The sequence below is a fragment of the Convolutriloba macropyga genome, chromosome 1, assembly GCF_964194025.1.
Source record: "Convolutriloba macropyga chromosome 1, txConMacr16.3, whole genome shotgun sequence".
NCBI classification, from domain to species: Eukaryota; Metazoa; Xenacoelomorpha; order Acoela; family Convolutidae; genus Convolutriloba; species Convolutriloba macropyga.
Window position 1 is genome coordinate 85,143,621 of NC_134468.1, and position 25,147 is coordinate 85,168,767.

The 25,147-nt window shown below is 35.8% G+C and overlaps 1 protein-coding gene across 3 annotated transcripts in view; it reads right to left on the bottom strand.

Annotated features, from left to right (window-relative positions):
* Positions 1–3,297: 3,297 nt before the first annotated feature.
* LOC142343734 (TBC1 domain family member 1-like) overlaps positions 3,298–25,147 on the bottom strand; it is a 56,733-nt gene continuing 34,883 nt past the window's right edge. For 2 of the 3 annotated variants that reach the window (XM_075395197.1, XM_075395196.1), the window contains 5 exons: positions 17,581–17,788; positions 15,025–15,224; positions 14,064–14,641; positions 9,908–10,222; positions 3,298–3,877 (listed from right to left, as the gene is read on the bottom strand). In XM_075395197.1, coding sequence (XP_075251312.1) covers positions 3,380–3,877; positions 9,908–10,222; positions 14,064–14,641; positions 15,025–15,224; positions 17,581–17,788 — 1,799 coding nt within the window. In that variant the 3' untranslated portion in view covers positions 3,298–3,379. Of the gene's footprint in view, positions 3,878–4,659; positions 4,673–9,907; positions 10,223–14,063; positions 14,642–15,024; positions 15,225–17,580; positions 17,789–25,147 lie in introns of all 3 variants that reach the window. The other variant, XM_075395198.1, reaches the window with a different exon arrangement.

The window sequence follows — 25,147 nt, forward strand, 5'->3', positions numbered from 1 at the left end:
CCTGCTTCTGGATTTAACCACAAAAAGTTTCCTGGGTGTACTTGCAGTGCAAAATCCACAAGTATTTTCGAAAAGCATTAAATGGCACAGCTAGCAGCGACTGATAATATAAAACACCCACAGGGAATAAATTATTTTGAAGTCCAAACCGGTCCCGCAACATGGGCAAATAAGGGTGCAATCTAAACTTGCAAAACATTTAACCTTTCGAAAAATTTGTAGACACGTTTTCATTGTTACCAAAGGACTTAATAACTTTACTACTTAGCCGATCTGCAAAAAACAGGATCATCAGCTCAAACTGAAAGAGTAAGAACGCTAAATGAACAATGGAATAAGAAAAAAGGACTCACTCGGGAAAATTTAGTTCAAATTCTTTTTTTCTGAACAATGTTGGCGGTATATAAGGAGCGTTCTATTTGATGTATTCCCAGCCGTTCAAATGATTGAAAACCTGAGTTAACTAATGAACAAATTTTCAAATCTAATAACTGACGCAAGAAAAACCAAATAGTAAAACATAACCGACTAACGTCGGGCGAATTGCTCTCAAATGACCGGCGAGCGGTTGGCTTCGTCAGTAGCTAGCCACGGGGGGGGGGGGGGGGGGTGCACTGGGGGCTGATGGGGGCAACACTGGGTTGGGGGGGGGGCAACAGCGCGGTGGGGATGGGGGTCAACGGGTGGGGGGGTTCTCAACCTCTCAGAACCGCCCTTCACACCATAAGTATAAGTCTCCAAAACAGTTTGAGCTGAAACAGAGCTGAAAGGCTCTAAGAGCACTTAATGCCCGCTGAGCGCTACCTGTTTATCCTGTTTTTGAGGACGAAAAGTCAAAAGCGTCAGACGAAAAATCGGTCAAGCGAAAAATCGCATAAAAAAAAAGACCAACAGGACTAATATAATTGCTACAAACTTCGTTTGAGAGCAATTAAAAACAGTGTAATTTTCTAAATTTCTAATAACTTCATTTTCATGGTAGCAGTTATCGAAATGGCTCCAGGCAGCAGCAGTCATTTTTTCTCAGACTATATGTTTAAGCTACAGAAACGCGAAAGCCTGTTTGACCTCCAGTTTTTTCAAATCGAAATTTCAGGTGTTCCGATTTTGCAATTGCTGTACCGTTAAAAGTTTCTTCAAAACAGGAGGTTCTTTTCTCTAGGATCGCAAACAAACAACGAATAATAACCCATGATTTGAATAGAGCTGTTGGAATGCAAAATCAAATGAAAACATGGTCGTTAAATCAGCAGCACACATAATACAGAAAAAAATAAGGATGTTACATTTCAATAACGGTTGATTTTCTTTTGTTCCACTAACACTTTTTTATTGAAACGTACAAGCTTTGCTAGCAGATTCGCATTTGAGTATTCAAACTCCGGCTAGTTCCTTAATTTGTATGGTTGTCTTTGGTACGTTAATTCAAATTAGAAGAAAAATGTCTTCAATCAAAGGTACGCATGTTTCCAATAAGAGCTTAATAGCAGCGGCAACTCCCACATTGCAGCTCATGAATTACTTAAGGAGACTTTGAGTTACTTTTCCACGATTAACAGGGAGCTCATTTGACCATTCCATGTACTCTTAGAGGACATTAGAAAACACTATAAACAGAATGCATGATAAGGGCAGAAGATACACTGGTTTTATGTGCAGGCAAATATTGACTTATGATTACTATTTGCAATAAAAAATGTTAAAATTGTTGACAACAGTGTTAATGGTTTTAATTTTAAAGACAGCAAAAATTTCGGATCCAATTGTTCTGCTACACCAAAAACTAGCAAACGGCAAAACTAGCACGAGAAAACTATTGTAATTTAGAGATTAAATCTTGGATAAATTTAACAACACACTGATTCATAACAAACAGTGTATACGTTTTTCAGACCTAGTTTTTGGGAAACAATCTACGTTGACCTCTCAAAAGTTTTCCTGAACGTTGCAAATGTTTATCATCAGAACTCGTTTAGCTGTTTTCAGACAATTTCTAGAAACTTTTTGAGAGCAGCTAAACAATTTAAAATGTTGAACACGTTCAAGGCTCAGGGAAAACTTCGAGTGACCAACGAAGTTCATATCCACCAAATCCAGGTCTGAAAACCCAGTCTAAACAGTTTTTTGCTCTTCTATAGAAATTTTCCTCCAAAAAAGTCCTAAAAATTGTAAAAAGTGAATTACAATCTAGATGCATATAATCAAATAAATGGTGCTCTAACAAACTAAGGATTATACGACATTGCCTAATATGATTGATCAAATTCATCAACTAAAATTCATTTACAGCTCATATATTCTGATCATCGATCGATTCTAAATATAGAAGATATTGTACATTGATTGCTACAGCAAAATATACATCTAACAAGCTATCAAAGAAGAAATAGACCAACGCGAAGGTGTGTAACCCATATGACTCATTCATTCATTCATTACTTAATAAGGTCTTTCATTCTAGATAATCGCCACATATTTAAGTATTATATCCGATATGGTCGGCAAATTGCGCATCATTTATGAAGATCTTGGTTATTCAATCTAGACATAATAATTCAACTCACTGGCATTAGTTAAACCAATTTAAAGAGATTGTCATGGTTGGACTTTGTCTTCGGAATTAGGGTTTTACATGTCACTGAGTGAAAGCTTCACGAATATCAAACTTTGTCTTTTGGCTAAACTTTAACTGACAAAACATGACCCAAAATATGTCATGAAATGAATGTGAGCTAAATTGTTTTCAGGATCACAGAAGGTCAAATCAACATTTGAGCTTATTTAGCAAAAGCGTTAAATTCGCCACGAATTAGGTTCTGAGTTACAATAAGCATCAGAATTCTTGGTTCTTAACGTTACGCTTCCAACGTTTTAATATTTAATTTTCTGGTAAGAAAGTACGAAATTAATTTTTATCGTAGTTATTTCAAATTCATATCAACAGACTCGATGTTCCTATAACAAACCATATCTAGAGCCCAAATAACTTGTTTCAAAAAGCGTCGGTTCCATTTTCCAAATGCACCGACCAAAAATGAGACTACAACTTTTAATTTGACAAAGTCTTGTTATTTATAACTTTTACTCCTCTTTTAAGGAACATTAGATTAGATCAAAACTGATTGTTCAAAACAAACGACTAAGGTCATCTTTTCCGTTTGTCAGGCCTACCCCCCCCCCCCCCCCCCCCCCCCCCCCAGCTTAATGGGTTCATATTATTTGCACCCTCATATTATTATTATCCATATGATCCATATATTTTTTTACATAATCATCTACTATGCAATGGCACGAGCTCTGTCAATGGGGAGTGTATAACGCAGTGGGGGGGGGGGGGTAACGTACTGGGGAAAGAGGGGCACAAACGGAAAAAATCCGACTAATGAAAAGCGCCATTTGGCATTTGCCTGTTAAAACCTACTGGTTGAGACGCTCCGTTATAAACTGCACTAGAGCTATTGTTTGTGGTACTGTTATGACAGTAGATCCCACTAGTACTACTGCTATTGCTAATAGTGGTGCTGGACATTGAATGATAGACATTGTTCGACGATTCCCCGAGGTTGCTCGCAACACTTGATTTGAAAGGACTGTTAGCTTGTTGATTAAATGACGTCATGAGTTTATCAGGTAGAACTTCACTCAAATTACACAGTTGTAAGTCGGATAAAACAGTTTGACTCAGGTGGGGAGGTGTGTACTGTTGTTGTGGTGGTGAGAGGTTGTTTGTGTATAAAGTTGAGTTGGTTCCAGACTTGCGTTCCAGTTCAGCACACAGTGTTTCCACAGTTTGCCGCAATGCCTCCCTCTCCTGAGCCAGGATGATGAGAGAGGAATGGAGATGGCACTCTTGTTTCTGCAGCCCTGCAACTTGATCCTAAATATCACAAAGGATTCCACTACTTTATAAAACTCGCGACATCACAAGAAACAAGAGAAAATAGAAATTTACAAATCAGACTTATCCTCAGAAATCTGACTGCAGCAATTTTACGAGAACAGATCCATTGCAGAGGAGATGGGATAATTACGTATTATTCCAGTGCAAATCAATCACCCCCCCCCCCCCCCCCAACATAAGTTGCTTCACGGATTATATATTCACAAAACTGCTCATATCAAATCATACATTTTCCAAATGACACCAGCATTTTAACTATAGTGCCCAGAATTAAAACGTGAGAAAGAGTGATTGTGAAGATGATTCGGACAATCATTTTAAACATTTTCAACAGAGAAAAAAATTCAGCCAATCAGAAACCCAAAAGTTTAGTTTGAATACAAAAACTATAGTTAGAACCCAAAAACAAATAAGTTTGAGGCCCCGTTTAATTCACGACTGAAACAAGCGGCGCAACTATTTTGTCAGTCAATTTTTTTTCCATCTGGCTCGAAACCTGATCAAATCTGATAGTTGGCAAAGTACCAGCATATAGTTCACATTAAGGTACTATCTGAACGAATATAAACATTTGAAAACATAGCATGGTAGCGAAAAGCTAAATTGGTTAAAGCGTACCCTTCCCCTCTCGCCCCAAACAAAAAATGACAAAAGACAAAGTTCATATTCAACAGAGAGCCGGCATTAGAGAACAAAAATATTAAAAGATGCCAAAATAATCAGTTACAGGTTAATTCGAAGATCAACAATACTTTTACCTGTATTCGGGCACTAAAATTTCAAATCATGATATATCGCAGTTACAAAAGTTGCTGGCATATTACCCTAACATAATCCGCTGAAATAATAATGCAGCTGATTTCATCAATTTTAAAACTATTATGAAAACCTACATCGCAGATGATTTCATTCAAGTCGTCGTCACAAATTCAAATACAACTTCATTATTACTCACGATGAGGAATCTATCCGTCACTTGTGGACATACAACGCAAAAAGAATGAACTTTGTCACTTACTATGCTGAATGGCGAATCCATTTTTCACAATTTGAATATTCATATAGCATGAAACCTTATTGCTCAAATTTAAAATTAGATTGCCGGAAAATAGCCGCCATTGACGCGCTAGACGTACATCGGGATTGAAACAGAGAAAGAAAAAAGAAGAGATTGAAATTGACAAAATTTACCTGACAAAATTTTCCTTAGTTTCAAAAGTTGTTCTAATTCAGTGTGCAGTTTCGGTTAGATTCTAAACCTATACTTACTTCAGCTTCAAACTGAAGGGTATTAAGCTTAACACTGATATCAGCTAGCAATCGCTCCAATGAACTTTGCTAGCCTAATGCACTATGACTTAATGACCGGGCTCTATCGGTTTATCCTGTTTCTTTTTATTTTGCTCTTCTGACATTGACCGTATTAACTACATTGCGAAATTCAATGCATGAAAGAATTTAGACTCCATTCAGTTGAAACAGTGAGTGAAGTAAGTCAGAAGTCTAACGTGAAAATCGTGACTTATGTAAAACGAAAAACGTGATCAAAAGGTAAAGCGAATTAAAAAAGGAGAGTATCTAAATAATAGCCGTTTGAGAGGCTGAGGGCGGCTATTAATTAGTGGTTACTCGAGGCTAAATTTGGAGACTTGATTATTCACGAGAGTTGTGATATAGGCAGCTGCAAACCACTATTTGTCTTCTTAATTCACAAACATAGCCGGCCGATTGCCCCGAAATTGCCACCGTTGGGCTCCTTGAGGCCCATCGAAAATGAAGAAGAAAAAGGTCCAAATTGACAGTCTTTTTCGACAGTGGCAAGTTTTCTACTTTGGTGTGCAGTTTATTAAGTTAAATTACGCAAATAAAATTTATTCAGCTTCATAAAAAGAAGGCTATTCAGCTCAATACTAATGATAGCTAGCAATCGCTGTAATAAGCTTTGATAACCAAATGCAGTATGAGCCAATCACTGATTGGACTTTACCGATGTACTCCAAAATCTTTTGAATTTAACGAAAGACAAAATATTGTGTGAAACAAAAAACGTAATACGCGCCAAACTCGAACAATCACTTTTAAAAAAATTAAAAGCAAGTAGCGTCGAAGTCGTAAAATGGGTAGTTATTTTCTGAAACTACTCTTCTGTCTCATTAAAAAGGCGATAGGAGTTGTCATTAATGACACTAAGTGAAAATCACCACAATAATACAGTTAAAATCCTTTGAGTCAAAGAAGGAGAGCACATAAATAATAGCCGTTGAGAGGCTGACGGCGGTTATTAATAAGTATTGAGAGGGACTGCTGTAATTAACCACATATTAGGTTTTTCGTCATTTTAGTCTAACTGATATGTTGTTGACTAGCGCAGTCAGAAACCGTGAACAAGAGTAAAAGTGAGGACAAGCGTGATACGGGGACGTGAATAAGAGTGACCAAATTGAGTCTCCAAAAAAGCCGAGAGCAATTATCAAGGATAATTCCAAACTTCAGCAAATTTGAACTAAACTCACAACTGTCCACACGCTTATAATACTATTCTCAAAACATGGCCGCGGATAAGAGTGACAAACTCCAGTACATCGAGTACTCGAGCAAAATTCACTTTTGCTTCGTAATGTAATCCACCTTTTTCCATAGCCTAATGCACTGCCTTCATGACCGGGATTTGCCGTTTTCCATAATTATACTTTTTCAAACATGCCAGCAGTTACTACGTTTAAGGTAAATTCTGGTAAACAAATTTTAAATCTGATTAAGCTCAAATTAAAAGTTGTAGGCAAAATATGCAAGGAGTGGCTCGTGAAAAACAAAAAAAACATTTGTGGATTTAAGACAAAAATGGTAGCAAAAACATTTTTTAAACAGTCAATTTATGATATTGATTGTAAGATTTTTTGCTAGCTGAGCAGCTCAACCGCTGAATTGAATTGAATATCCTGAAACAAACTAAAAAAACACAGCCGACTAACATCGAACTAAATGTTTTCAAACGAAGTTTTGGGTGGAGGGGTTTGCTAGTAGGTAGCTTAAGCGAATAGATTAACTCAAGCGAAAAATGATATGTATAAAAGAACAAAAAAAACGAATTTTTGAAACAAAACTTTTTTGAAAAGCTACAAATTTGTTAAAAACTTTAAGAACTGCTTCCCACTTCACTCATGAGCAATTAAAAACAGACTAAAGACAGATTATAAAGCGTAGCTGGCAGCTAGAGTCACCTAAGAACCACAAAAAACCATCCGGACCTGTGAAGAATGACCACCAAGAAAAACTTAATATTTAAAAATTAAAAACGTCATGAATAAAAGCCGTAGGGAAGTCGGCAATAGATCTCATAGCTAAAATTGCGTAGTACTTTGTTCTTCCGATAAGGCGGCTAATCCGATAAGCCCAATTTTGTATCAGAAAAAGGTAAAATAAAAGCAGCTAAGGCGTATTTTCTATAAATAGGCCATTGCCAACGCTTTATAGAAAGAATTTCCAAAAATACCAAGTTTGAAAAATACTCACAGATTGACTTCATTTTGGTGTTCGACAGACTCCTGCTTCTTGGCGCTATTATCAATACCATTTAGCATAAGAGGTGGTAAGGAAGGTTCATGAGAACAAAGTTCAAGTAGCTGGCATCAAAAATTCGGCTTTATAAGTTTATCCCGTTTCTATCTTTGATTTCGTTTGATTCTGCTCACTTTACATTTCTTTGCTAAACAACCATCTAACAACAATAAGCGTCCAAAAGGTTGTGCTTTAGAAAGAGTCACTGAAGAAATAAAGGTTCGTTTTTCTACGATTAATTTGCAAAGATAGTAAGTTACCTGTTAATTCAGTTTTTGAGGACGAAAAGTCAGGATCAGACATAAAATTCAGCTAAGCAAAAAAATTGCATGAAAAAAGACCGTAGGACATATAATTGCTACAAACTTGCCAGTACATGCCTTAATTATACAATTCAACGTAGGATAATTTGCCCCCTCTACAGTGGTTTGGAGTTTCAAATCAAACTCATCACCTGTCGAAGATTTTAGCTGAGCTGCACTCCGGGATGAAGACCCAAAAAGAATAATCTGAGTTATAATTTAGAAACTAGTCCTCTATGAGAACTGCTCAGCGACTGGGCTTTATCTGTTTATCGGGGCTTTATCTGTTTATCTCGTTTGAGAGGAAAAGGTGGACCAGACGAAAAAAAAACTCATACAATGAGTCTGCAGTACAAAAAAATCACACAAAGACCAGCAGGACCGATATAATGGCTAGGACTAATATAACGGCCAGGACTAATATAATGGCTACAAACTTTGTTTGAGAGCAATCAAAAAACATACCCGGCAGATTGCCGGAAAATAGCCGCCGTTGATTCCAATAAGCATGATTGGGATTGAAATAACAGAAGATATTGAAAAAGAAAGATTTTTGTACAAACATTTTTTTAAGTCCGATTTATTTTGAAGGCATTTCGTAGTTGAACATACTTCTGTTTCTTAGAGAGAGGCTACAGGGGCTCCTATCAATAACAATAAGCATTAGAGATGGTAAAAAAGACTTATAGGAACGACGTTCAAATAGCGGGCATCTAAAATTGGGCTTTATGGGTTTATCCCGTTTCTACTTCTGACTTCAATTTTTTATACTGACTCTGTTCATTTTGAATTGCTTTGCTGTGCAACTGACGTTCAAAATCACTTTTAGCAGAATGAGAGAAGAGAGAAACTAGCCTAGAGAAGTCAAAAAGATTTCACGCAAAATGTTGAAAAGGCGGCAAAATGAGTTAAAGCGAAACATTTTTTTATTCGACGAAGTAAAAAAACATAGCAGGACAAGTCCTGACGTACAATTCAAAGAATTTTCATTGACTAAACAGAAAAACTAGACCTAGAACGGACTATGAGTGAATTGAGAAAACCATTTAAAAAAATAAGAACAAAAAAAATTAGAAATAAACAGAAAATCAATGTCAAAATGCCGCATGTGAACAAAAAAACCACTAGCGAGAAATGAAAATTTAGTTCAAACAAAAACTAGGCCTAGAATGAGCTGTGAATGGATTGGGAAAACCATTTAGAAAAAAAATCCGATCTAAAAAATCGAAAAAACAGTAAAAATCAGAGTGAAATTGCCGCATGTGAACAAAAAACCACTACCGAGAAACCGAATTTTTGTTCAAACACCGTTTTCTCACTCTACTTTAAAATTAGAGCGAAAAAAATTCACGCCGCAAAACCACTCGCTTTTTCGCTCCATTTCCTGTTTCGGCGTGACCAAAATCACTACTTCAATTTGACTTCAAAAATCATGAAAATGTGCGAACAGATCTTAAAAAAAAAAGACAGCGCCCCAATACAATTCAAATTCTTTGAATTGTAAAAAAAATAGGAGCGCTATAATAGCCGGCTGAATAGATGAGGGCGGCTATTAATAACTGTCTAAATTTGGACAAATTGCTCTACGAGCAGTTGGCCCCGGTAGTAGCTAGCTTAGGTTTAATGATGAGAGCTTAAGCTTGAGAGCGGACGGGTTTTGGGTTATATTAGGGCGCACAAAGGTTGAACTGAAGGGGTTGTGGAATTGGAGCGCGTGGACGAGTCGGAGTGTGTGGGTCCAAATGGCCAAGAAACTACCCTTCAAAGCATTAATTTCCACATTATTTTTAGCAGCTTCCCTGTTAATTGTACCCTTAAATGCTAGTAAAACTCTAAGAGCTGCTCATCGATTACCGACCTCAGGGCTTTAACTGTTTATCACCATTATGAGGACGAACAGTCAAAAGCGTCAGTCGAAAATCGACCAAGCGAAAAATCGCATTGCAAAGGCCAGCAAGACTAATAAAATTGCCGCTAACTTTGTATGAGAATTAAAACCACAATTAAAAGGTACAAAATGCTGGAGAACTAAAAAGGAGGTCCGAGTGATCGCTTTGTTTATCTTTTCCATCTGTATGTATTAAGCCTTTTGATGTATTATACATGATGGATACAATTTCTCCCTTGAGCGCAAATAAAAACCAACCTGTAGCTGGTAGCTTTGCTGTTTAGCTTGTTGCAGTTTCAATTCCAAAGCGTAGTTCTCGTTCTCTAGCTTTTTATTCAATGCAGCTACTTTTTCCAAACAGAACTCGTTGTTCCTCTGCAGTGATGAAGAGCCCTTTGCATTCGAGGAATCGCCCTTTAGTGACGAGATATCGGACGATGTCTCCGATTTAGGGATCTTCGAATCTGCGAGTCCCGTGGGCGAGTTTATGATTTCCTCCTCTCTCATTACTTGATACTCCACTTCGTATGCGAATAGCTGTTTGTTCAGGTACTCAAAACTACTGTCGAACGCCTGAAAAATCAAATTCCTTTAGATGCGAAGACAAGAGTTGGATGTTCTCGTTTGTGCCCCCGGCTTAGTGGGTTAATATCTTTGTGCGTGTTCCGTAACCGGGGGTGATAACGTACTGGGGGGGGGGCTTTGTCACTTTTTAACAGAGTCCCAAATTGGCCCAAATAATTTAACTGGGTCAGTGCAAAAAAATACGCGGAGCAGGGGTCGCAACATTTCTCAAAGTCGACTTTTCAAATAATGAAATTATACCTCCTCAGAGGTTTTGATGAGCCGTATACTTAGAGACTTGCAAAGCTCTATCAGCGACTTAATGCCCTTGTAATATACAAGTTTATTTAATTTTCGAGGACGAAAAGCCAAATAGTCAGACCAAAAATCGATCCAGCAAAAATTGCATAACTAACATGACCAAAATAATTGCTACAAACTCCGTTTGGGAGAAATTGAACGAGATGTGACAATTTCGTTAGACAGTCAAAAATGCCAATTGATATTGGTATGTAGCGTCATCATTAGACCAGCAGATAAGAAACTGCTAGTTGACTTTTAATGACTCTTTAATTTAGCATTTTCAGTAAGCCAATGTAAATATACACGGCTATTACAAAATGCTAAGAACAACTTCAAAAGTGTATATGCTCTTTGAACACTCGAAGGCTTTCGAATCAAAGCAACAACATGCCTTTATACACATATTTCAAAGAAAACACATTCTACCTGGCTACATCACAGACACTCCATTATACAAACATAAGGTCAACTTTCCAGGAAACACTTGCAAAACATTCATATCAGCCCAAAGTAGTAACAAAAAAGAACTTATCATTGCCAACTGGCCGAAGGTTGACGAACGGAGGTGATGTCAATTGCAGTCATTTTTAGTCGTGGGATGGTTTTGCTAAGGAGCATATATAATGATGGTTACAGCGGTTATTTCAGACCACTATTAAAACTTATGTCAAATAGAAGCAATTTGGGCGCACTTAGGGCGTAGCTTAGAAATTTTCTTGTGGTGCAAAAAATCGGACCTCATAGGGACAACCCTATGTCAGACATGTAAACCACAAAGTTACAACAAACCTTATTTCGGAGTGAGAGTAATTGAGATCATTCAAAATGATGGAGTGAAGTCACAGAATGTTCAAGAACAAAAGCGCAAAAACGGTCGAGCAAAATTTTTGCAGACCGTAACGGATAGATTGCCAGAAAATAGCCGCAATAGCTTCGTAGATCTGCAGTCAAAAAGAAAACAGTAAAAAAAGACAGACCAAAAAATACTATTTTCATTAGAGGATGAGATGTTACATTTCGATTGCTCTCAAATAACCTTCATTTAGAGTGACTCAGATTCACTTGACCTTATCTCTCTGAATTAAAGTAAAGTCAATTTCAAAGTGAGTTAAGTCACGTGTGACCAACAACTGAATCACGCAAATGAACAAAAAACTTGCTCCCCTAAGAGTAAGGAATGACATCACGCACGCACTTCAGTTGAAATTGCATGAACCAATGAACAAAAAGCAGATTTGAAGTGGTTCTGACGTCATATGGTCGTAACAAAAATCCTAATGAAATAAAAAAATACAAGAGAAGGCCAAAAACATCCCCAGCTATCGCTGTGCGGCTATTAAAAAAGACCAACACGTTTACAATAATTGCTTCAAGCATCTTCGAGAGCAAATAAAAATATCAAGCCTAAGAAACCTGGCCGGAAAAATTCTGGAAACGACTCAAAAGTAGGAGCGTCACCTCACTATTTGACTTCCCTCAACCATATCAACGTCAGCACATTTACTGCAATTTCCTGCAATTCCTTTTTTAACCCGAAACTATGGCGAAAATACCTTAAAAAGCTATTTTCATTCAGATCTGCACTCAAAATCATTTTTGAAGAGTATCGTTGCCGTTCATCTCTTCTTCAGCGCCTCTATTTAAGCATCACAATTCACGGTAACAGTTTGGTAATTTCTATTATTATTGCAATTTTTCAAATGTATTAATGAAGGAAACAATGACACAGAACCATCAACAACTAGCTCACAATCAACCACTATTATATTACAGTTATCAAATTATGAACTCCTCTCAGTTGAGTTAATGAGTGAGGTACGTCAAAATAGAACGTTAAAATTGTGACTTCTGTGACACGGAAAACGAGAGCGAAAGATAAAGCGAACTAACAACACACAAGTACGATAAGTCCTGAATTATAATTCAGAGAATTTTGAACTGAGATAACCTAACCGCTAGACTGTAAAATGTAAGGGAAAGAAATTTGAAAACCACTTAGAAAAAAGTTGATCAAAAACTCGAAAAACAAAGTCAAAATCCCACAAGCGAACAAAATTCTATAGAAACTGCTTTAAAATACCGATTTTTACAGCTGTGGAACTGGTGAAAATATTTCAAGCCGCAAAAAACCTACTTTTCCACTTCACTTCGCTTCCTGTTTTGGCGTGATCAAAACCACTTCGATTAGACTTCAAAAAACGTAAAAAAATGTGAACATATGAAAAAAGACAGCGTCCGACTAAAAGTCAGTGGCTATTAAAAAACATACAAGGCAGATTGCCGGAAAATAGCCGCCGTTGATTCCCATAACTCTATTGGGATTGAAAGAAAAGAAAATATCAACAAAAATTGATTTTCGTATAAAAACATTTACGCGCGATTTATTTTGATGTCATTCCGTTATTGAACATACTCCTGTCTCTCAGTGAGAGGCTACAGGGTCTAGTATCAATACCAATGAGCATTATAGATAGTAACTAAAACTTATGAGAACAAAGTTCAAGTACCGGGCTTCGAAAAATGGGTTATATGGGTTTATCCCGTTTCTATTTCTGACTTTGATTTTTTATACTGACTCTCTTCATTTTGAATTGCTTTGCTGGGCAGCTGCCGTTTAAAAGCACTTTGAGCAGAATGACAGAAGAGTGAAACTAGCCTATAGAAGTCAAAAAGATTTTACGCAAAATGTCGAAAAAGCGGCAAAATGGGTAAAGCGGAAAAAAGTTCGACGAAGTGAAAAAAAATAGGAGCGCTATAATAGCCGGCTGAGAAGATGAGGGCGGCTATTAACAATTAAACACTTTTAAAAAACTTACAAAGTACCTACTCACTACCACAAAGACGAAAACGCCTACAGAACACCCTGCAAACCTGAAATGCAGCCTAATGGAACCATTTCGGAAATGCGTCTGCTCTTCGAATTCGTTCAGCAGGCAAATTCACCTAAAAACTTTTTCGGTTTCTCAATTTTCTGTTATTCAGAGAACATTGATGGAAATGAAAAAATGAGAAGAGGCTCAGTCAATACTCCTCTTCGAGTCGTAACAAAGAGCAACAAGACCCAAATTACTTTCACAGACTTCTGGCAATAATTTATTAACATACATAAAGGTGAAAAATTGAAATTATGGAGGGTAATAATGTACGTATTCTACAAAAACGAGTTCTGTTTTCTTTTCCACAAACCATAGCTTCATTGAGGTGCACAAAAATTTAGCCAATTGTTTCCAAAATTATTAACTTGGTGGCCTCAGAGTTCAAATTACTAGACAGGCGAAGTTAATTAACTAATTACAAACGGTGACGCAAGTTCTCATCAAAACTAATCTGATCACTTTTCACGTCTAGATTTTAACAGCAGAACAAATTACGTCAACGATTTTACTTTACAAAACAGTCAGACTTTTAATGCCAACGTCAAAGACCAGCAGAGGTGAAAGGCACAGACTTAATTAGCATTCGTGAACTCAGTCGAACAGATTATTTAGTTATTGTCAACTAAGTTATGAAATTCAATTATTACAATTAATTGGCAACGTTTACTAACTGATTTTATAATATCCGCCGCGTGTTCAGCTACCAATGTGGGTAGGGTCACTTTGAACCAGTTGATCACAGCCTCAAACGCTGTCTTAGACAGCAACTCTGCTTCAAACTTGGTCAGAATAACAATTGCCACCTTGAACACAACTTCAGGGCCATCCAAAAGAATCAAATCAAACAGCCTGATCACCAAACCGAGCGGGAACTGAGACGAAAACAGGGTCAAGAACCATGCTGTGGCATATATCGTCGGAGGAATTTCCAACTTCTGCAAATGGGAATGTAATTTTGGAAGTCGGTCGTGTAGCAATCGTTGCAATTGATACTGTTTAACTTGAAGCCCTGTCATGTTTGGTGGTCTGTACTGTCTGCGGAGATTGAGCGCCTGCATCAAGTATCGCAACATTTCAAATGATTCTTCTTCTGTTAAATGCATCAACAGCACAGATGCAACGAAGCTCATGCCTTGACAGTACCCTACATCGTCGTCTATGATCGAGTAGGCCCTCAGGATGTTGTAGAGTGCCAACTGTCCGATTCCATATTTCTCGGCGAAGAACGGATGTGTGGGGAATGTCCGATCTGAGCAGAAGAGATTAGCTAATTTACTTACTACATACGTTAAAAGTCGAAATATCATCAAACTCGAATAACTCGAGGACAGATCATGTAAAATCAATTAGCTTCTTTCTATCGCAACCTACAATTTCTGCTCTTATGATCTCGTGAACAGACCTACACGATTCCAAAGCATTCCAAACTTTCAAAAATCACAGCAAGCACGCAGTAGCATTACAGATCGAAGCCAATATTACAACAAAATTTGGATCTTTCGAGCAGCTCACACTTTGTTAAATTAAAACAATTGTGGTTTCTGCGTATTCGAAACATAACACCATGCAGAAAACACCAGATCTCAGCTGCCCTTTCCTTCTATTTTCAGAGAAAATACTTCCATCTCTTACCCAAGTCGAGGAATATGTCGTTCTGATGTTTGCTTTTCTTGCGGATGAGACTCTCGTAGTCGTATTGATACTCAAGAGTAGCCAACGGAGTCACGATTCCATCGTTATCCTCCACCAGGTTACAATTCGTATCCACTGTCCGACCATCTGGGGTCTTCCGACACCCGTGTGCCTCACGAAGTCGTCTCATGTTGAACAACCTGCATCAGAGTTCAAGGTTCAAATATCATTGATCACTAACAATCAAAAATAAAAGCCTAAATGCTTTATATGAACAAAAATTATCCTTAAAAACAGAATAACAGTATATCCAATTCGAGTAAAATTAAAGTTGAACAGCCGTCAAATTTCCGGAAAATAGCCGCTGTTGAACCCACAGACCTGCGATGGGATTGAAACAGTTTAAAAAATTGAAGATAAAAATTGGACAACCAAACTTTTTTCTGAGTGTCAAAAAATGCTTCATTAGATTAGATAAACAAAAAGTTTTAGTGCCAGGGCTTTAGTGGTTAATCCCTTTTCTATGATCTTATGCTTTTCCAACTTGAACGTATTCTCAAACTTGGGGGATGAATTCTAAACTCCATTTAGCGGAAACAATAAGTGAGATATCAAAGTCGTGACGTGTGAAAAACAAAAAGTGGCCAAGACGCAAAACGGTTTATAAAATAGCAGTACAAGTCCTGACCTACAATTCAAAGAATTTTCATTGACTGATTAGAAAAAAACGAACTAGATTGGACTATGAATGGAATGGAAAAACGCCACCAAAAAATTGATAAAAACATTGAAAATTGATGTCAATTTGCCAAACTTGAACAAAACATACCCGACAGATTGCCGGAAAATAGCCGCCGTTGATTCCAATAAGCATGATTGGGATTGAAAGAATAGAAGATATTGAAAAAAAAAAGATTTTTGTACAAAAACATTTTTTAAGTCCGATTTATTTTGATGGCATTTCGTAGTTGAACATAACGTACTTCTGTTTCTTAGAGAGAGGCTACAGGGGCTACTATCAATACCAATAAGCATTAGAGATGGTAACTAAGACTTACAGGAACGATGTTCAAATAACGGGCATCTAAAATTGGGCTTTATCAGTTTATCCCGTTTCTACTTCTGACTTCAATTTTTTATACTGACTCTGTTCATTTTGAATTGCTTTGCTGAGCAACTGATGTTCAAAATTACTTTTAGCAGAATGAGAGGAGAGAAACTAGCGTAGAGAAGTCAAAAAGATTTCACGCGAAATGTTGAAAAAGCGGCAAAATGAGGTAAAGCGAAACATTTTTTTATTCGACGAAGTAAAAAAACATAGCCGGAAGAACTCCGGAAACGACTCGAAGTGAAAATCTATTTAAACGCCATCCAACTACTCAACAAACACAACGTGCCTTCACTAATTTATGATCATCTTGAAACAAAGTCATGAAACAAAAAAGTAAAAACAAAATCAAATCTGTTAAAATATGATAAAAAATCTGATCAAATTTTGTTATAAATTGAGATCCCAAAAAAACTATCTCTGCCAAAATAATTCCTTAAAACAACTAGTACTTACTAAAACCACTGAGGTGAATTTTGAAAAAAAAATACTTTAGGCTAAATTATGAAAAGAAAGCTCTTAAAAAACAACGTTCACTGAAAAACTGTAAAAAGTTCTTTAAAATTTCAAAAGCGTATAAATCCAAAGAAAAATTCCCATCAGCAAATAGGGTATCCAGATGCTCGCAAAAAATAGGCAGGTCATAATAGGCTAAGAAACTTAGCTAAAAACAGATAAAAAAACGAAAAACGGCAAAAAATTACGAAAAATAGTTCCAATTTTCGCCATTTTTTTTGTCATATTTCTCAACAAAAAAATGATTCTTACCCACAAAACTGTAACCAATTGTTATCATAAATTTGCTCAAGTAGAAGGGGTTTCTTCAATACCCATTTGAGCCAGTAAAACAAAATAATCGTCAAAAAAACGCAAAAATTAGCCCGAAAATCAGCAAAATACAAAAAAAAACCTCCGAATTATCATAAAATTCACATGAAATTCCAAAAACCTTCAAAACACTACCGAAACCAGCCTGAAATTAAAACAAAATCATAACGAAACCTCTTAACCAAAATAAATGAAAAAAACTGCTTTAAAATGCCGCACGTGAACAAAAAAATTTCGCTCGCTTAGAGAAAATTTTTTCACACATCAATTTCTCGCTCTCTCAAAAACAGCGGTATGAACAAAAACCACTCTCTTTTCGCTCCGCTCTTCACTTTTGTTCAGCGCCAAAATCACTCCAAAATTTTTCACGCGTTTCATTTCCCGCTTCAAAAATCACTCCAATAAAATTGATTAAAAAAAGGACTTCTCCAATACTCTTCGAGTCGTAAAAAAATAGGAGCGCTATAATAGCCGGCTGAGAAGATGAGGGCGGCTATTAAACACCACTAGAGAGAAAGCAAATTTTGTTCTGAAAGCAAAAGGGGGTTCTGAAAAGGAAAATATCCTAAAATATTTATCTATTTTCTTGTTTTAACGAAAGTTGTGAAAAAAACTAATACCTCAAAAATTTCCAGGCATCGCCTCTGACCAACTTTGGAATGCCAGACTTGACAGCAGCAAAGACGTAATCGTATCCTACAGTGTCAATGGACTGGTTGTTAAGCAGATCCTGCCATACCTCCCCAAGTTCATCTGGACACCTGAGACCACCTACAGAGTCATCGAAGTCCAGTTTGCACCGTCTGTGAGCAACCCAGTCTTGGCAAGCTATAATAACACACAACCACAAAAATAGGTGAATTTTCGGTGAATTGAAGATACACCTCAGCTTAATTTTATTACAAAGCATTATTTACACTGCAGACGATAGTTATAACGCAAACTTGCCGAACAAGATAAATTCTCCGCGTAGACCTTTCAATTTTTAATGAAGCCACAATAATTTGCTTGAGGTTTTAAGAATTAAAATAAAACATAACCTGAAGACTCCAGAAACTCACTAAAGTTTTGTACTAGCTAAAACAGTCTTGGCAAACATTCATAAAATCAGAACCAAACAAAACATTAGCACATAAATGACTGAATCACTACAGTTAATAATTACAACTGATAAAGTGAAAACACCAGAACTAACTAGCGTCCTAAGTTGGAGAGAGGGAGGGCAGTAATGGTGAGGGGAGTTCAGTGAATAGGTTCGGGGTAGTTGGGGGAGGCGAGGTGCGGGGTAGTTGAGGGGTATGAGGGTGGTAGGTTAGGTGGGGGTTGTGGGAAGTTTGGAGAAGTTACAGAATTGAAATTGAGCAAAAATGGATAGAAAATCTTTTAGATCTTATTCTGAACTGCTCACTCTAAAAAACTCAATCGGTGTCCTCAATTAGAGTAGAGTTAATTGAGCGTGAATGCCATTTTACTGAGTGAGGTAAGTCAATGTGGTTTCTTCCGCTTCTAGGTCAAGCAGCTGATAAAATGCAAACTGTTAAAAAACAGAACAGAGCCAGAAGTATATGGAACCAACTAAGAGTAGAGATTCACTTAGACCCCATCTAACTGCTCGCTAACCTAACTGAATTTAAATATATTAATCGTTACTCAACAAAAAAGAGCTAAAATGAATGAGAAAAGACAAAAATGAAAACAATTTCTTAAGAAAAAACCTTCGAAGTTGCTTCTACACAATAAATGACGCAGCAAATACCCGACTAAGGTCCACTAAACAAATTTAAAAAAAGAGGATAAAACAAAAACATTGCCAAAAGCATGGTAGTAGAAATAGGCAATAAAACAGAAAAGGGCCAATCTTTCATTAAATTTAGTGAATTTTCTTGATCAAAATCAGCTCAAAATGACAACATTAGCTCAAAATTGCATCTTAAGGTGTTTATTTGCTTTCTTTAGCCACAAAAACGTCTAAACGTTTAGTAACGGGTTAATGAAATTGAGATAATTTTTTTTACAATAAAAATTAAATATAAAAACTAAAAACCCGCTTCAAAAATGCTGTAAATCAAAACCTTACCAATACTAAATTTATTGTTCAAGTATTTATATTTGTTAAGCAATGGATATAGATAAAAAAGAATGCTCCCATTTTTTCAATTAGAGGCGCTAGACCAAAAAAACCAAATTATAAATAAACCGAGATTTCAAGAGCCAAAAACCAACTACTCCCAAAGCAATAACAAATATGACTAACGTCGGATAAATTCTTTTGAAAAGAAGATTTTTTTTAGTTCAAGTTTTTCGTTTAGCATAATTCACGACTTTCACCTTTGATTTTCGATTTACCTCACTTGCTCATTCAACTGAATGAAATTAAGAATTCATCCAGAAAGCTAGCGAATACGTTCAATATCAAAAATTGAATCTGACACGAAGACTTAATAATGCTCAAAAGACTGAGTAATGATGTCAGTATTAAGCTTACTCTTTTCAGATTTATAATGGTTATCAAACAATTATATCCAGCAATCGTAAAAAAAGAGGTGGAGGTGTTGCATTCTTCTTGAAAAATAACATAAATTGTCAGATAGTTCAAAAATTAGAAACAAATTCCGTTCAACTACTAACAGTCGCCATCAAAACCATAAAAGAAGAAATCTGGTTCTCATGTATTTACATGCCACCAAATTGCACTAATGAAGCCAATTTCTTGACGGTTGAAAGATATCTCGACAGCCTAATGGTTGACCCAGAAACAAAACACGTACTTTGTGGGGATTTTAATGTTAATTTTTTAGTAAACAGCAAAAAAGCCGAAAGCTTAAAAAGCCTTTCAGCCGGAAACGGTCTCAGTATATCAAGCAATAACGACCCAACGAGGGTATCAAATGGCAGAGGTACGCTCATTGACGCAATGTTTTCTAACTTTTTTATAGAAACAAAAGTTAAATCAACCAGCATAACAGATCATCACACGGTAGAAGGTTCCTTTGACCTCGATGGCAGTCCAGAAAAGTGTTTTAAAGCTCTAAAAAGCCGCAATTGGCATAACCTAGATAATCCAATTACAAAAGAAAGACTCGAAAAGGATCTCAGGTATCAATTTGAGGTCCACAGAAGTAGTTTAGAACTCTTACCAATTGACAAAGCCTTCAAAAAACTTCACGAATTGCTCACAGAAGCATTAAACAGTCACCTTCCTGAAAAATATCGTACACAAAAAAAGAACAAAAATTGGATTGATAATGAGGTTAAAAACTTAGCGACGAAAAACGTAGTCTTAAGAAACTGTCAGATACAACTGGAAGTCCACAAATTCACGAAAATTTTCAAAAAAACTTGTAAAAACCTTAAATCTCTCATCAGATCTAAAAAACAAACTTTTTATCAAAATCTACTTAAAACCGATTCGGTAAAAAACAAAAAATCTTTTTTTGAGCTCTACAGATCTTTAGCCGGCAATTCAGAGTCCTCTAAAGTTGTCTGCTCGCAAAATCAAGTAGATGAGTTTAACGAGTTCTTCGCAAACATTGGGAAAAAATTGAATGCAGAATTTTTAACAAGAAGTGCCGTTACGGTAGAAAACCAGAGTCAAAGTATGTTTCTAAAAAGGATATCTGCAAATGACGAAATGTACGCTATCAACAACTGTAAAAACAAATTTAGTCTTGATTGCTATAACTTGAACTATTTTTTCATTTAAAAAGTTTCTGACTGTTTAACAGCTCCTCTACAACTCTTTTTTAACAGATGCATAGAACTTGGACAATACCCAGAGAGTTTGAAAATAGCAAAAGTTATAGCGTTCTTCAAAAATGAAAATAAAGATGACCCATCAAATTTCAGGCCCATCTCGTTGCTACCAAATATAGGGAAAGTCTTTGAGCGGATTATATTTGATCGAATTCAAAACTACCTAAACGTTCTCGAAATTCTCTCAGATTCACAATTTGGCTTCAGGCACGGGAAGAGCACAGTTGATGCCATTGCAACCTTAATAGAGGAAATAAGATCAAATCTCCACAACAACAGTGAAAAAACCAAATGCACCTTTCTAGACTTAAAGAAAGCTTTTGATACTGTCGATCACAAGATTTTACTGCAAAAGTGTTATAGATATGGTCTGCGTGGTCCAATATACAACATTTTAAAATCATATTTGTCCAAACAAACGCAATATACTTTAATTGGAGATAAAAAGTCCAAACTGAATCTTATAGAACTAGGCGTGCCACAGGGATCAATTCTTGGCCCACTGTTGTTTATCTACATGAATGACTTAAGTTTGTCCCAGAAAAAATCATATGTTATTTTATACGCCAATGACACCGTTGTGAAGAGCAGAAGTTCTGCATCGAAAATTGACGATGATCACGACAGAGCACTAGATAACGTCAATGATTGGCTCATAAAAAATAAACTAACACTGAACAAGGAAAAAACAAAAAGCATGCTTTTTGTAAAGAAAAATCAAAAAAATGTTGTGTCAAAAACATTCATAAAAAACACTAAAATTGAAGAAAAACAAAGTTTCAAATACCTGGGCATCACGATAGATAACGATCTACGTTTCACAAAGCACTCAAAGCATGTGGTCACAAAACTTTTGTCGAATTGTTCTATCTTTTATAAACTAAGAAATGTTTTGAGAGAATCACAGATGATAAAAGCGTTTAAAACATACATACAGCCAATATTACAATACGGAGTCCTGATATACGGGTCAACAACAATCACAACTATTAGGGAAATAGACAAAGTCATCAAACGTATCGTGCGGCTAATTTTTCATCGAAAAAAGTTTGAAAGCACTTACGAAGAAAGAGTAAAACATAGGATCTATTTAGCCTCGGAGTTACATGCCTATGAGGTACTTAAGCAGACACTAAAAAACATAAGGGGACAATGTAATATTTCACCAATTTCAAAGGGTTTCTCAATGCAAAATTGCCTTAAAAAAAGCAAGCGGTTGATTAAAAACAAAATAACTCAAGGTAAAAATCTATTTCACAGTTTTTCAATAATAGTTAGGATAAGGCGAGTCTTAAGAATGCTTCTAGGTTACGATGATGAAATAATAGAAAAGATTGAAAACATGTCTACTGCCGAAACAAAAAATTTCTGTCATCAATTTCTAGATAATTATATTTTGGGTAATGAGGACATAGTCAGACTGTTGTATGAGTTTTAATATCACAACTCAAAGGCGTTCCATAACCAGAATAATGTTTTCACTAGGTTTAATGCTACCTTGAAAAATAGTGCTTCCTCTTTTTTTTCTTTCTTCATTTTGAATCACTTCCATCCAGATAAACTGAACGAGACACTTGAGAACGGGCCATCGGCCCAATAGTGCTCTCCCACAGTCAAATATGTGATTGTATTTGTACAAGTAATTGTGAAAAGCTACTTATTGACTGATAGAAACAATTTATTATTATTATTATTATAAGCTCACTTCACTATATTTATCTAATCTAAAGAAAATGCAGAAATTTAAATTTTTTGACACCTAGAAAAAAAACTTTTTTCCTTTTTAAGTGCCAAAAAGTGTTCACTTCATTAGATTAGATAAATATGGTGAATTCAGCTCTTATATAGAAAAAAAAACACAAACTTAATAATAACATCAGTTAGCACTATGCTGTACGGAACATTGACGTCGTTTGAGAGCAGTTAATTTCTTTATTAATATCGATTTAATTATTCAATACAACTTAATTTTTAGGGAATATTAATTTTAGTAATAACTCGCAATACTAAATTTCTCGAAGTCTATTGCAATAGCATTAAATACACACCATTCCTTGCTTTTGTGATGTGTTTAAAATCCTGGCTCATCCAGGATTTTAGTTTAGGTTTCATCAAATTCACATCTAGAACAATAACACTCGTTTTTGCTTATTCTGCAAGAAAAATGTTTAAGCGGTTTTACCTTTTACTTTCAAGAAGCCCAAAAGGTCACAAAATAACCAAAATTCTTTAAATATCTACAGTTTGTTTTTAGAAAGAGGAGTAGCCATAAAACTCCTATTTTTGAAAAAATTATAGTCAAAGACTCCAATTATGGAAAAGTTATAGTCATAAAACTTTCATTAATGACAAAGTAGTAGTCATATCAGTTTGTTATTCATAAATTTTTTGAATGCATGCGGTCGATGCTCCATAATATGAAAAATCTACTTTTTGTCAACCTGGGCTCCAAGACGCAAGTACCACATTTTAACATCATGCTTTACTATGTAAAGGCACGTGCTCTATGACTTGGGGTAGTATCACGTACTGGGGTGGGGGCCCAAACGGAAAAGATTCCAAGTTTTGTGTTTCCAAGTTTGTCGAATTGTTCTATCTTTTATAAACTAAGAAATCTTTTGAGAGAATCACAGATGATAAAAGCGTTTAAAACATACATACAGCCAATATTACAATACGGAGTCCTGATATACGGGTCAACAACAATCACAACTATTAGGGAAATAGACAAAGTCATCAAACGTATCGTGCGGCTAATTTTTCATCGAAAAAAGTTTGAAAGCACTTACGAAGAAAGAGTAAAACATAGGATCTATTTAGCCTCGGAGTTACATGCCTATGAGGTACTTAAGCAGACACTAAAAAACATAAGGGGACAATGTAATATTTCACCAATTTCAAAGGGTTTCTCAATGCAAAATTGCCTTAAAAAAAGCAAGCGGTTGATTAAAAACAAAATAACTCAAGGTAAAAATCTATTTCACAGTTTTTCAATAATAGTTAGGATAAGGCGAGTCTTAAGAATGCTTCTAGGTTACGATGATGAAATAATAGAAAAGATTGAAAACATGTCTACTGCCGAAACAAAAAATTTCTGTCATCAATTTCTAGATAATTATATTTTGGGTAATGAGGACATAGTCAGACTGTTGTATGAGTTTTAATATCACAACTCAAAGGCGTTCCATAACCAGAATAATGTTTTCACTGGGTTTAATGCTACCTTGAAAAATAGTGCTCCCTCTTTTTTTTCTTTCTTCATTTTGAATCACTTCCAACCAGATAAACTGAACGAGACACTTGAGAACGGGCCATCGGCCCAATAGTGCTCTCCCACAGTCAAATATGTGATTGTATTTGTACAAGTAATTGTGAAAAGCTACTTATTGACTGATAGAAACAATTTATTATTATTATTATTATAAGCTCACTTCACTATATTTATCTAATCTAAAGAAAATGCAGAAATTTAAATTTTTTGACACCTAGAAAAAAAACTTTTTTCCTTTTTAAGTGCCAAAAAGTGTTCACTTCATTAGATTAGATAAATATGGTGAATTCAGCTCTTATATAGAAAAAAAAACACAAACTTAATAATAACATCAGTTAGCACTATGCTGTACGGAACATTGACGTCGTTTGAGAGCAGTTAATTTCTTTATTAATATCGATTTAATTATTCAATACAACTTAATTTTTAGGGAATATTAATTTTAGTAATAACTCGCAATACTAAATTTCTCGAAGTCTATTGCAATAGCATTAAATACACACCATTCCTTGCTTTTGTGATGTGTTTAAAATCCTGGCTCATCCAGGATTTTAGTTTAGGTTTCATCAAATTCACATCTAGAACAATAACACTCGTTTTTGCTTATTCTGCAAGAAAAATGTTTAAGCGGTTTTACCTTTTACTTTCAAGAAGCCCAAAAGGTCACAAAATAACCAAAATTCTTTAAATATCTACAGTTTGTTTTTAGAAAGAGGAGTAGCCATAAAACTCCTATTTTTGAAAACATTATAGTCAAAGACTCCAATTATGGAAAAGTTTTAGTCATAAAACTTTCATTAATGACAAAGTAGTAGTCATATCAGTTTGTTATTCATAAATTTTTTGAATGCATGCGGTCGATGCTCCATAATATGAAAAATCTACTTTTTGTCAACCTGGGCTCCAAGACGCAAGTACCACATTTTAACATCATGCTTTACTATGTAAAAGCACGTGCTCTATGACTTGGGGTAGTATCACGTACTGGGGTGGGGGGCCCAAACGGAAAAGATTCCAAGTTTTGTGTTTGGAGTAAGTTTTCATGAAGTGTTAGACATGAAAAATCTTTCAAGGAGAACCGTGAACCAGAAAAGGTCACAGAATTTATACCTACTAATAACCGTTGAAACAAGCACGTTATAAAATGCCCAGAGTATGCAGAG